This window comes from Scylla paramamosain, chromosome 17, assembly GCF_035594125.1.
Source record: "Scylla paramamosain isolate STU-SP2022 chromosome 17, ASM3559412v1, whole genome shotgun sequence".
NCBI classification, from domain to species: Eukaryota; Metazoa; Arthropoda; class Malacostraca; order Decapoda; family Portunidae; genus Scylla; species Scylla paramamosain.
In genome coordinates this window covers 9,190,628-9,203,615 of record NC_087167.1, presented here as the reverse complement: position 1 = coordinate 9,203,615, position 12,988 = coordinate 9,190,628, and the positions used below count along the sequence as shown (strand labels likewise).

Here is a 12,988-nt window from a genome sequence, read left to right as displayed (position 1 = left end):
AATAGCTTTATTATTACTGACGCTTGAATTATTTTTATATGCCCAATATTAATTAAAGTTTATGCCCTTTCATAATATGTAAGGCATTCCGGCCTAACTCCATTTTTGCTAGGGGTCAATTTCAAAATCATTCGCGTAACGTAAATATGGCGTGACGTCATCAACTAGTGGGGTCATGGGGACCGAGACCCAGGACCCCTTTCAACCTTCCTTCCAGTCTCTCTCCTTCATAGATGTGTGTGTGTGTGTGTGTGTGTGTGTTTGAGCGTGTGTGTGTGTGTGTGTGTGTGTGTGTGTGTGTGCATGTGTGTGTGTATGTGTGTGTGTGTGTGTGCGCGCTACGTTACTGCAAGATACGTAACCTTATCAACGTCATCTTCCGTTCCCTCCTGCTCGTGTCACTCCAATCAACCTCTCATTTACCTGTGCCCTGCATGCCTCTGTGTGTGTGTGTGTGTGTAAAGCTACCGTAACCTGATCCAAACACCATATTCCCTAAGGACACTTCCACAACCTACGTAACCTTATCATATACGTAACATACAGTACTTACAAGGCTGCCACAATGTAGACGCTGAGCAGACGCAGTAATAAGCCTTATGACCACAAACTGTACCACTGTATTGTCTTGCAAACGTAATATTGAAGTAAAATAATCCCAGTAATAGCTTTGTCACCCCAACCGGTCACCGTGACACCCACCAACAAACTGAAGTCTCCAGCTTGTGTTTTCTGCTCTCTTGCCCCCCCCCCCCCCAAACAACCGTGATGTGCTTTGATAGTACTGGCCAGACACACACACACACACACACACACACACACACACACACACAGCTAAGTATGTAGTTGAATGCGTATGTGGGTGAATTCGTGCGTGGTGAAAGCGTAGGTGGTTTGGTGTGTAAGTAGGTGGATGGGTGAGTGGAGGGTATGTTTGTGTGTGTGTGTGTGTGTGTGTGTGTGTGATGGTTAAGATAGGTAAGGATAGGTTAACAAGAGACAAGAAAACACAGTAAATAGCAATGAAAGATACGTTTTATTCAATACTTATCATTATACTTTTAATTGAATGCCCTGGAGGTGTGTGTGTGTGTGTGTTTGCGTGTGTGTGTGTGTGTGTGTGTGTATGTGTGTGTGTGTGTGTCGTTCATGTTGTTGTTGTTGTTGTTGTTGTTGTTGTTGTTGTTGCTGCTGTTGTTGCTTCTGTTGTTGTTGTTGTTGTTGTTGGTCCCTATTTCTAGTACTGGGTCTTCGTTGTGGCGTGGAGAGGATGGGGGGGAAGGTGGAGAAGAGACGGTCTTCTCGTTGTCTCTGCCACCGCAAACAAGCCTCGAGGGAGAAGATTACAGTTATTGTTACTATTTTTACTTCTTTTTTATTTATTTATTATGTTTCTTTGCTCTTAAATGCTACAAAAGGGCTCTCCTCCTCCTCCTCCTCCTCCTCCTACTACTACTACTACTACTACTACTACTACTTCTATTATTACTGGAAATGTTTGTTTATATTGATAACAAAATACGTGGTGTTACCGGCGAGCGGGTGAAAGAAGTAGTTGTTGTGCAAGCGAGTTTGGTGGTAAGAAATGAAAGGAGCTGGAAGTGAGGGCGAGTACCAACACGACGCCTAAGTCAGCGAATTTTTTGTACGGTCGATGTTGAGGTAGTGTTGTTGTAAGGAGATGAAGGATGCTTGGTATGACCTGGGGCTAAGATGAGGCCGGATTTATCACCCTCGCTAATGGATAACGATGGGCAATGTAAGAACCCAGACAGTAACTAAGGGCGGTAGGGACACTTTGCTGAGGACACTCGTGCAGGGAGGACGTGTGTTGCTGCACAGACACAAGTAGATTCACCTACCTAGAACACCCGTCAGAAAGGGCGTGCACGTTACTTAAAGATCACCGCAACACCCAAAACACGCAAGTTTAACAACTGTCTGTGTAAGAATACATTATCCTATAAGTAAAGTGCAAAAGCATACCTGTATTGCAAAAATTATTCATCTACAACATTGTCTATGATCGTTAATGTATGTCTTCAGGTTTTGACCGGATTCAATAAACGATTCGTGTGATCGTGTGGCTCTGAAACAACCATCGCCTCCTTCTGGCAGTAATACGTGCTCTTTTTATTCGTATTTCTCTGTAAGTGATGCTGAGGTGAGTTTAACATTGACTACGTTTTCTTTCATTCTTTAAAGAAAACTAATTCGATAATCTAAGGGGTAAACATTCATAAATTTTCAATGCTTTTTAACAATGTTTTAGTAGTAGAAGTAATACTAGTAGTAGTAGGAGTAGTAGTAGTAGTAGTAGTAGTAGTAGTAGTAGTAGAAATTATAAATAAATGTGTGTGCGTGTGTGTGTGGGTGTGCACCATTACTAAAAGACAGGTAACTTATCCACGTCATAATCCAATCCTTCCTGCTCATCTCTGTGCATGGCTCTCCAATCAGCCTCCCATTTACCTGTGACCTGCCTGTGTGTGTGTGTGTGTGTGTGTGTGTGTGTGTGTGTGTGTGTGTGTGTGTGTATGTCACTACCGTAATTTGACCCAAGCACCATATTCTCTAAGGACACTTCTACAACCTACCTAACCTTGTCATGTACATAACGCACAGTACTCACAAGGCCTGCCACAAAACAAAAATATAGTTAATTCATAAAAATAGATAGAAACAACAACAACAGCAATAACAACAACAACAACAACAACAACAACAACAACAACAACAACAACAACAACAACAACAACACCAACAGCTAGTCTTGTCTCTGCAAGCACACAAGCTCATCCTTTGGTGGTGTCTCCTCTGTAAGTACTCAACCATGAGCACACAAAACACTCCCTGTTAGTTTGTAGTCTCTGCAACCACACAAGCTCACCCTCTGGTGGTGTCTCCTCTGTAAGTACACCACCATGAGCACACAAATCACTCCCTGGTAGTGTGTAACATCTGGAAGTACACAAGCTCACCCTCTGGTGGTGACTAGCCACCCCTGGTGGTGTCTTGACCCCTGCAATCACACAAGCTCACTTCCTGATGAAGTCTAGTCTCTGCAAGCACACAAGCTCAGTCCCTGACGGTGTCTGATCCCTGCAAGCATGCAAGCTAACTCCCTAATGGTGTCTGATCCCTGCAAGCACACAAGCTCACTTCCTGATGAAGTCTAGTCTCTGCAAGCACACAAGCACAGTCCCTGATGGTGTCTGATCCCTGCAAGCATACAAGCTCACTCCCTGATGGTGATGGTGTCTGATCCCTGCAAGCACACAAGCTCACTCCCTGATGGTGTCTGATCCCTGGAAGCACACAAGCTCACTCTCTGATGGTGTCTGATCCCTGCAAGCACACATACAAGCTCACTCTTTGATGGTGCCTGGTCTCTGCAAGTAAATACACAAGCTTGTTCTCTGGCAGTAACCTCTGCAAGCATACAAACTCCTGCATGTTAGTGGCCTCTGCACGCATACGAACTCTTTCCATGAGAGTGCCTCTGCAAGCATGCAAGCATACACCACTACTATGCACTCAGTGCATGGTAGTGGCCTCTGGAAGCATACGAGAGAAGCATACGAGATGAGGAGAATGGAAGGAGAAGGAGGAGGAGGAAGGGAGGAGGAAGAAATTAGACCAGTATCTCTTTACTTACAAAAACCACAAGATTATACCTCTTCTTCTTCTTCTTCTTTCTCCTTCTCCTCTTCCTCCTCCAAAGACGAGGTGGAGGTGAGGTGGAGGTGGAGATGTTTGATACAGAAGAGGTCCCCCTTACTTCTCAAAGCCATAGAAAACGGACTTCACGACCTGAACCAGCTCCACCCGCCTGATCTCCGTTTTCTGTTTGATGGGGAACTTTCATATTCCGGTTAAATTGGCGAGAGAGAGAGAGAGAGAGAGAGAGAGAGAGAGAGAGAGAGAGAGAGAGAGAGAGAGAGAGAGAGAGAGAGAGAGAGAGAGAGATAATATTATAAGTTTAGATTTTATATAATTATTTTTAAAGTTATTTAGAATTGATATTATTATTGTTGTTGTTGTTGTTGTTGTTATTATTGTTGTTGTTTGATTAAATGTTACTAGTATTTAATTATTGTTATTGTTTTGTCAGTAGTAGTAGTAGTAGTAGTAGTAATTATTGCTATTATTATTTCTGTAAGTTAATGAAAAGTAGTTATTTGGTTACGTTTAATTATTTATTTATCTAATTATTTATTTGTTCATTTATTTATTTATTTATTCATTTATTTAATTTCTTGCTACAAATTAAAATGATACAAACAATTATTTTATTTCATCCACTTACCCACAAACTCACACCCAACTACCAAACAACCCCCACTAGCCCACCCATCCACCCACACCCACCCATCCACCCATCCACTCAACCACACCCCATCCCACCCACCCACCCCGACTAGCCCACCCATCCACCCATCCATCCTAACTTCTAATTGTTTGTAATTTTTTTTTTTAAGTGTTTTTTCATTAGTGATAAATGAGATTTGTGGACTTTAGAATGTTTGTTTATCGTATTTATGCTCCAATAATTTTTCAGTGAGGTGTTTTAAAATATTGTTATTATTACTGAGGCTTGAAATATTCTTATGTACCCGGTATTAATTAAAGTATTTGCCCTCTCAGAATATATAAGGCATTCCATTCCAGTGTGTGTGTGTGTGTGTGTGTGTGTGTGTGTGTGTAACTACCGTAAGCTGACTCAAGCACCATATTCCCTAAGGACACTTCCACAACCTACCTAACTTTGTTATATACATAACGTACAGTACTCACAAGGCCTGACACAAAAAGAAAAAAAAATACAGTTTACTCATAGAAATAGATAGAAACAACAACAACAACAACAACAACAACAACAACAACAACAACACACACACACACACACACACACACACACACACACACACACACACACACACAGGACAGGGGAAAAGAGAGGCTGAATGTGGTGACATGGGCAAAGAGGAGGCAGGGAAGAGCAAGAAGAAGCAGGAAAAGAGGCGGATAAGGTTATATATCTTGTAGTAACGGGGAACTGACACACACACACACACACACACACACACACACACACACACACAGGTAAAATGAATCGAGAAATGGGTATCTTAGCTCCAAAATGAGCCCAAATAACACGAAAGGAAGAGAGGGGCTATCCTTGTTGTCATTTGAGGCTCCGCCCCCAGCCGCCATGATGCCGGAGTCTGGCCCGATTCCCAATATTTTTTTTCTATTTCCTTAACTTATATATTTAGGCTTTTTAACTAAGTTTTTATGGCTTGTAAAAATATTTCGTGGTGTTTTGAGTGTTTTCCATGCGAGTGTTAAGGGAAACATGTCGATTATGAGGTTGTTTCAGCGTAAATAAGGTTTGCTTTTTTTTTTTTTTTTCATATCGCCCAACAAAAATCTTTATTTCAGCCGCTAGGCAAAATTTTATGGGCTCAAAAAATCGTTGATTGTTTTTTTTAAATGTGCTGTGATGCTGTTGAGGGAAATATGTAGACTTTTAGAGGTATTTTAAGCCCGTTGAAAACTCGAAAAGTTGACATTTTGAAATTCTTTATTTCTTCATTTCAGCTGCTAGCTAATTTCTGATTGTTTGTAAAAATAGTTTCGATTTTTTAAAGTGTATTGCGTCCGCTCTCTCCCCTTGTCTCTGATATTATTAAAGTACAAACCAGTCTATTTATTCGTAAGTCATAGACATATCAATATCATTATCTCTCTTCAAGTTTCAATTCTTTCATCTTTCCCTGGTTACACAATTATATAGAAAACTTGACATACGCTCCGTCATGTGGCAGGCTGCAGCCCGTACAGGCACGCCATTGCACCACCAAAAAATAAATAAAGCCTTCATCACATCCTGCGTGTTTTATTCACAGCGGCGGCCGCGAGGCAACTTAGCCAGGGATAAACAAGAGTTGTTTCACGCCTCACCTCGAACATGCATGTACAGTCGGCTCCCTACTTGATGAAGCAGATTTCCTACCTTTATTTTTAGCTAAAGTGACACGTCATCTCAAGGAATTTTAGTAGGTAAATATCACTGGCCAGAAATCGTGACGTGTAAATTAAGCCACACCTTTCCCACTCCACACTCCAAGCCCACTCCATGTCCACCTCCCCATCTTCACTCCCTCGTTTATACATTTCTCATACCCCTTCACTATCTCATCCATCCATGCCTCCCATCCCTCTCTCTCTCTCTCTTTCTCTCTGGTAATTGAAATTTCAGGACATTTGGATCATTTGCTCTGTGAGCAAAGAATGGGCGTCACGTCCACCTGAATGCCTAGAGTGTGATATCAAAAACATTCGATTTCACTACGACCATTTTTGAGACGAAGGCAAAGTTTCGGAAACACTCACCACTGGTGGTGCCTCAGAACAAAGCGATTCAGAAACCTAGAAATTAAATTTGTATGAGGGCCGTGAAGTACTGCGGTGCCACCCGTTATTTGGAACACAATGAAAGTTGACATGCAGAAATCGATGACTTTGAGTATTGTGTTCCAGTCACTTCTTTCAGTGATAGTTAGTAGTCCCATGAGATCTTCCAAAACATTATGGACAGAAGGAATATATATATATATATATATATATATATATATATATATATATATATATATATATATATATATATATATATATATATATATATATATATATATATATATATATATATATATATATATATATATATATATATATATATATATATATATATATATAACCTCAGTCTTCAGTAAGGTAAGTTTGTAAAGAAAAAATAATCGAACATGACGTGCTTAGATAGTAGTTGAATATTATAATTCCTCAGATTTTATTTTATTTAAATGGCATCCTTTCCTATTGTATTCGAGTTGCTGCACTGCTTTGAACACAGCATGAAGAAAACATTGAGGTAATAGTTAAAGCTCTTCAAAAGTAAATTTTATGTTAATAATTTTATAAATTATGAAGTATATTGTCAATGATTGATTCTGTAATATTACATCTGAAAAGTTACTGGACAGTATTGAACTACTACAATGTGAAATGAGTTCATGATGTAGCATTAGATTAGATTGAGAAGATGTAGTTGACGATCATAACACCAGCACGTGATTCTCGAGTGATTCATTGACGTGCGAGTGAGACATGCACGTGCAGTGAAGGTTAAAATTTTAGATTCAAACAGTGGAGTAGGCTGGAAAGTGTTTGTGCGGCAACAGAATCAATGGTAAATGGAATGACCGTATATGAAAAGCTTGGTAAGTCTATGAGAGGAGAAAAAAAAAATATAGTAATTAGGTAGTAGATGTGGTCAAACCGTTTAGTCACACGAAGAAAATTGGATGAAATGAGATGAAAAGAAGGATTTACAAAGATGGATTGGATTTTGCGGGTGTGTGATCAAAATTCCTTATAAAACAGAAAAATCAGTGAGTTACTACACTTCGTAATTCATGGGACTCACAGGAAGTTAACACATAACCTCAGTGAAAATCTTGATGGTTTATATAAGTGTGATAACCATATTTGTCTTCGCCTGAACTCCAGAGGATATAGCAACGCGTGAAAAGAGCATGTTTGCATCGCAGGAGGGAATGTTTAAGAGTCAACAGGAAAATGCGCGAGACATAATACAGTTTACGTGCAGGTGACGCGGGTATTGTGCTTTTGTGCAGGGGCGTGATCGATAAACCAAACTGGTGCCACTTTCCTGGTGGTTCCTGTGTTCCCTGCCACGATGAAGAAAGAACTATCAAATAAAAAAAATCGCAAAACACTGAAAAGGCAAACTCTCTCTCTCTCTCTCTCTCTCTCTCTCTCTCTCTCTCTGTATATATATATATATATATATATATATATATATATATATATATATATATATATATATATATATATATATATATATATATATATATATATATATATATATATATATATATATATATATATATATTGATAGAAGATAAAACCCCGAGCTGTAGTAGAGGCATCTTTAGGCTAAAATATATAAATGAAATTTAGTAGAACACTCTAAAAAGATATATTTTAGAAGTATAAACCCAAAGCGCTAACCCTTAAGGAGCACAGGAATATAAGTAAACAAAGACAACTATGAGGTGAAGTTGCGCAACGGCATGTTAACTAGAAAAAAAAGAAAAAAACAATGTATAGAATAATAGTGATATATGTGGAAGGACAAAGATATTAAACAAAAAGACAAGGGGAATAAAAAAAAAAGTGTAGCTAAGTAGACCATTCTGGTGTGCTTTCGTTGGAAGGAGAGTGAGGACTAACAAAATATTGCGTTGTGGGGAGTTAGACTGATTGCTGACTCAGAAACCAAAGCTCCGAGCAGAGCTTATAAGAGGTACGATTGAAATGATGATAACTGGTTATTTAATTCAGTTTTTAAGTGTTTAATGTAAATAGCTTCTAACATTTTAATGTCTGTATGTGCATCAGCTTTATGTAATATTCTGAAATCTTTCTCTGAAAAGGGATGGTCGTGTTCGTGTGAATGTGTTCTTACTGATGAGAATGGGGGATGAGCTAGTTGTTTCTGAGTAAGTATCGAATTACCTTTATGTTTACTAATTCTTTGTGTTAGATACCTTTTGGTTTCTCCAATATATCGAGTCCTGCAACTCTAACAGTTGAATTCATAAATGGTGTTGGAGATAAGTCCAATATGATACTTTCTGTGGATCTAATAGAGGGGATAGTAAAGTTATTGGTGAAGATGAAAATGAATTTAGTATCGAGATATTGTGTTTTAAGTATGGTACTGAGTCTCTTTCTAATAGTATAACTAAAGTGGCCGTAGTAAGATAACTTTATGTAATTTTTAGGTGTCATCTGAGTGTCATTAGAGGACTGCTTAAACTTGCTTTCTAAAAGAGTTGTAGTGTTATTGATGAGGCTTGGCAGAAACCCGTTATTGTGGACATTCTTCCATAGTAATCCTCATCAATAACACTATCTACAACTTACAGAAAGCAAACCAGGGGAAGGGAAAGGGTGGTGATATACTGCTGCTCGCCCTTGCAGCTCATCACTCGCTTCGGTCTATAGAGACTGTTATCTTTTGAAAACTATTGTGAGCAAATGACAAGGGCAAGATGAAATCTGATTACTCTTTGGGCAAGATGAACTCTTCAACTGTATAATATGTTTGACTCGATATGAGGGAACAAAAGGAAGTAAGGAAATTTATTTGGAGAAAGAGACTCAGTAGGGGCTTTATACTTTTAAAGTAAATTGAATGAAAGGCGGGCAGGTATCTTCTGTCTTCATCTCACTCTCTCCTCTTTCTTCTCATTCTTCTTTCTACTCCTCTTCCTTCTCAACTCTTTCTTTCCGTCATTTTCTATCTCACTGCGCACAACAGTATATATATATATATATATATATATATATATATATATATATATATATATATATATATATATATATATATATATATATATATATATATATATATATATATATATATATATATATATATATATATATATATATATATATATATATATATATACACGAGTAAACCTGCTGGCATTTTGCACCTTTTCTGATGTTCTTTTGTTCTTATTCGGTGTTATTAATATCCTGTGTTTGAACAAGAGGACGTTCGAAGAGTAGGCCGAGCAGGTAGCCTATATAAGGTGCATGTGTGACAGTGTGCGTACACTGTTAACATTGTATTGTCATCGGAGCCGGTAACACTTATGTCAGTTACGTAAGTATTACACTGCGTCATAGTTTATTGTTACCGAACCTAAAAAAATACTGATATAGCAACACACTGGACCGCAAAGCAGGAGCCCAACATTTCTGATCATATACTCTACTAGCTGCAGTCGTTCAAGAGTTTCTCCCTCCACGTCAATCAATTCTCAGCAGAAACACATTTGCCAGATACCCTGACGTAGTTTTCTATTGACTGGTGCTCTGTCTTTTAAGAGAAGGCTAAATCTTCCATTACCACCACCATCAGTGTATTGATACACGAGTGTCGCTCCTCGCTCTGCCGCTTACATTTGCGTCAGATCGCCAAGCGCCTACACCTCACCGCTCTACCTCCCTCGGAAGTTACAAAGATATGCAGATTCAACATCGTCAGACTTACTAGTATTATCAATCATAATAAGACTGGAACTATTGTGTCATTACCTACGTATAATGAATAGCGGTTAACCTATGATATTTGATCCAAGCAGATGAGATTTTAACACGCAGCACAGCAGGTGAGTGACTCACACACAATCATCAACCAGAAGGGTTATTGCCCGTCTATCCTGTATTGCTGATTGTTTTTCGTTCTCCTTTTTAGAGATTCTTATTTACATTGAGTTCGTAAGGAACATAAGAATATTTATTAGTTTCTTAACTTCCAGTAGTCATGAAGTTGTGTCTTATATTAAATATATCTTTAAATATTAAAGATTAGATACTTTTATAGATGTATTTAAGGATTCCCGTTTCTTACGTGTACAGGAAACTGACCAAGGACTTGTCACTAAAGTGATGATGATGATGATGATGATGATAGTAGTAGTGGGAGTAATAATAATAACAATAATAATAATAATAATAATAATAATAGCAGTAATGATAAATTTTTTTAACGCTTCCCAAAGCTAATAGAAAAGAGATCTAGTTTATCTTTAGAGGATGGATTAATATTCTTCTCTTAAAAATAGTTAAGTCATGGGAAGGTAAAGAAACAAAATCAAGTTGAGGGTTCAAGAATCAATCACTGACAGGAATGAGAGACAACAGATATTGGCTGACTTGGAAAACTGAAGCACTGGTAAGGTGGATAAAGGAGTGAGAGCATTAGAACGCTTTGTGCAGCAGGACTGCCGGAGATGAGGAGGCATGCAGTCAGCAGCAGAGGAGCCCACCGGTTCTTAATCGTGTTGGGGTTCCGAGCCTTCAAATGACGATAACATAAATAGAACTGAAGATAATTACGTTTGACATAACAGAAAGAATACAAGAAATAAAACGTCATCATGGACTAGAGAGCAGAGGAAGGCTAGAGACATATTCGTCATAATTATAAGAAAAAAAAAAAGCAATAATGCCATAACAATAAGAAGACCAACACCTATCAGAGAGGTGGCGGGTGTGGATGAGCCAGGTGGCTCTCCTAAATGATGATGATGGTGATGATGATGATGATGATGATGATGATGATGATGATGAAGATGAAAATGATTGTGTTAACGATGGCGATAATGATGGTGAAAATGATGACGGTTATAAAAATAATGATGACGATTTCGATAATAATGGTATTGATACTAATGACGGTGATAAAGATAAAGATGGTGATGGGGATAATGAGAGAGGTCATAATCACAAAGGCGATGATGATGATGGTGATAAAGATAACGATGACGATGATAATGATAGTAATAATGATGACACGTACACAATATATTTCTCAGTAATTTACCTAACGATCCTTTGTACTACCTGATGACTCACAACATTTATCTCTAGAATGTTCCTACTTCACCTGATCGTTTCTATGGTTATGACGGCTGTGGTCCTGCTGGAGGCTTCCACGCTCCGCACAAGTCAGCTGGTTGAGGAACTCTTGGACGCCGAGCAGATGGGAAGCGCAATTAGCCAGATGGTAAAGACACATATTCCTCTTTGCTATCTCGTCTTCCTGAGCACACAACCCAACTTGCCCATACTCTCAATTGTTAGAAGGTAAGCTGACATGATTTGTTCTTTTGCCTTTAAGGTTTAGTAACATTATTCAGTCATGGGGTTGTGGCAGCAGCGGTCATCTGAGCTTCCTAAGTTATGAAATTACTGCAGAGAGAGAGAGAGAGAGAGAGAGAGAGAGAGAGAGAGAGAGAGAGAGTCTGTGGGAGTCATGAGCGTGAGTTGAATTAGATTAAGTTTGAGTGAGTGATGAAGTTAAGCCACGCAAAAAACGGATTCATGTTTAGAAAATATACTCAGAAAACAAATGAATTTACAAAGATTTACGAGTAGAACAGGTTTACTAGCCATGCAGTAGTACAAACAAAAACTTTCCAAGGCTTGGGAACGATTAGATAGTAGTACTAAGTATACAAGTATTTCAGTGCATAGGCCGACAGACAGTTGTAATTTCTTTTTTATTCTTATGTTACCATTTGCTGTGCTATGCTACTGGTTTCATCCTCTGTATCAGGCAGATCCTGGCTAACAGTGTGATGATGGATGATTCAGCGTCACCCGACCAGCTTTCCCAGGCATTACAAGGCGACTCCAGCACTACATGTCGGGCACTTGTCCTCCATATCGGCAACAGCGACACCACAGGTCCAGTTCTTGGGTAAGGTAACACCCGCCTTCAGTTAAGACCAGAGCGTCAGGCCTCATTCATCACTAACAGATTGTGTTTCATATTGCATTGTCCAAACAGGTTGCTTGAGCAGGCAGGAATGTCGAAGCTGCCGGAGATGTGGGTTTGGACGGTAGGCAACAATAATAGTGTGGAGGCTGTTCTCCTTCATCCAAGTTTCCGCAACACGGTCCGCATCTTCTATCTGGCTCTTCCCGACAAGTCAGACAACAGCAACCTGACATTAGACCAAGGTGTGCAATTCAGTGGTTTCCGGTCTTGTGGTAGTGGTCAGGAGGACCAACACGAGCATGTTCTAACTTCTGTAGTAACAGTTCAGATAAGGACCACGAAAGTCCTGCAGAAAATGAAAGGGAAACTTGCAGATTAGTGACATAATTACATAAAAAGAAAAGTAAAAATAAAATTTGGCAGAATTTCTTCTTTGTAGTTTTAGTGATTATTTTAGGAAAATCAAATATAGTAATAGTAATAATAATAATAATAATAATAATAATAATAATAATAATAATAATAATAATAATAATAATAATAATATGCAGAAGAAGAAGAAAAAGAACAAAAAGGAGAGAGAGAGAGAGAGAGAGAACA

The 12,988-nt window shown here is 38.7% G+C and overlaps 1 protein-coding gene across 1 annotated transcript; it reads left to right on the top strand.

The window, feature by feature from the left end:
* Positions 1-11,161: 11,161 nt before the first annotated feature.
* LOC135108604 (prostatic spermine-binding protein-like) lies at positions 11,162-11,755 on the top strand. Its single transcript, XM_064019763.1, has 2 exons — positions 11,162-11,460; positions 11,536-11,755. Exons 1-2 carry the CDS (start codon positions 11,162-11,164, stop codon positions 11,753-11,755), a joined length of 519 nt encoding a protein of 172 aa, XP_063875833.1.
* The last annotated feature ends 1,233 nt before the right edge of the window (positions 11,756-12,988 follow it).

Coding starts and splice junctions, on each gene's coding strand:
- LOC135108604 (XM_064019763.1), top strand. CDS start 11,162: ATGAGCCAGGTGGCTCTCCTAAATGATGATGATGGTGATGATGATGAT. Junction 11,461..11,535: donor GATAGTAATAATGATGACAC/GTACACAATATA, acceptor ATTTATCTCTAG/AATGTTCCTACTTCACCTGA.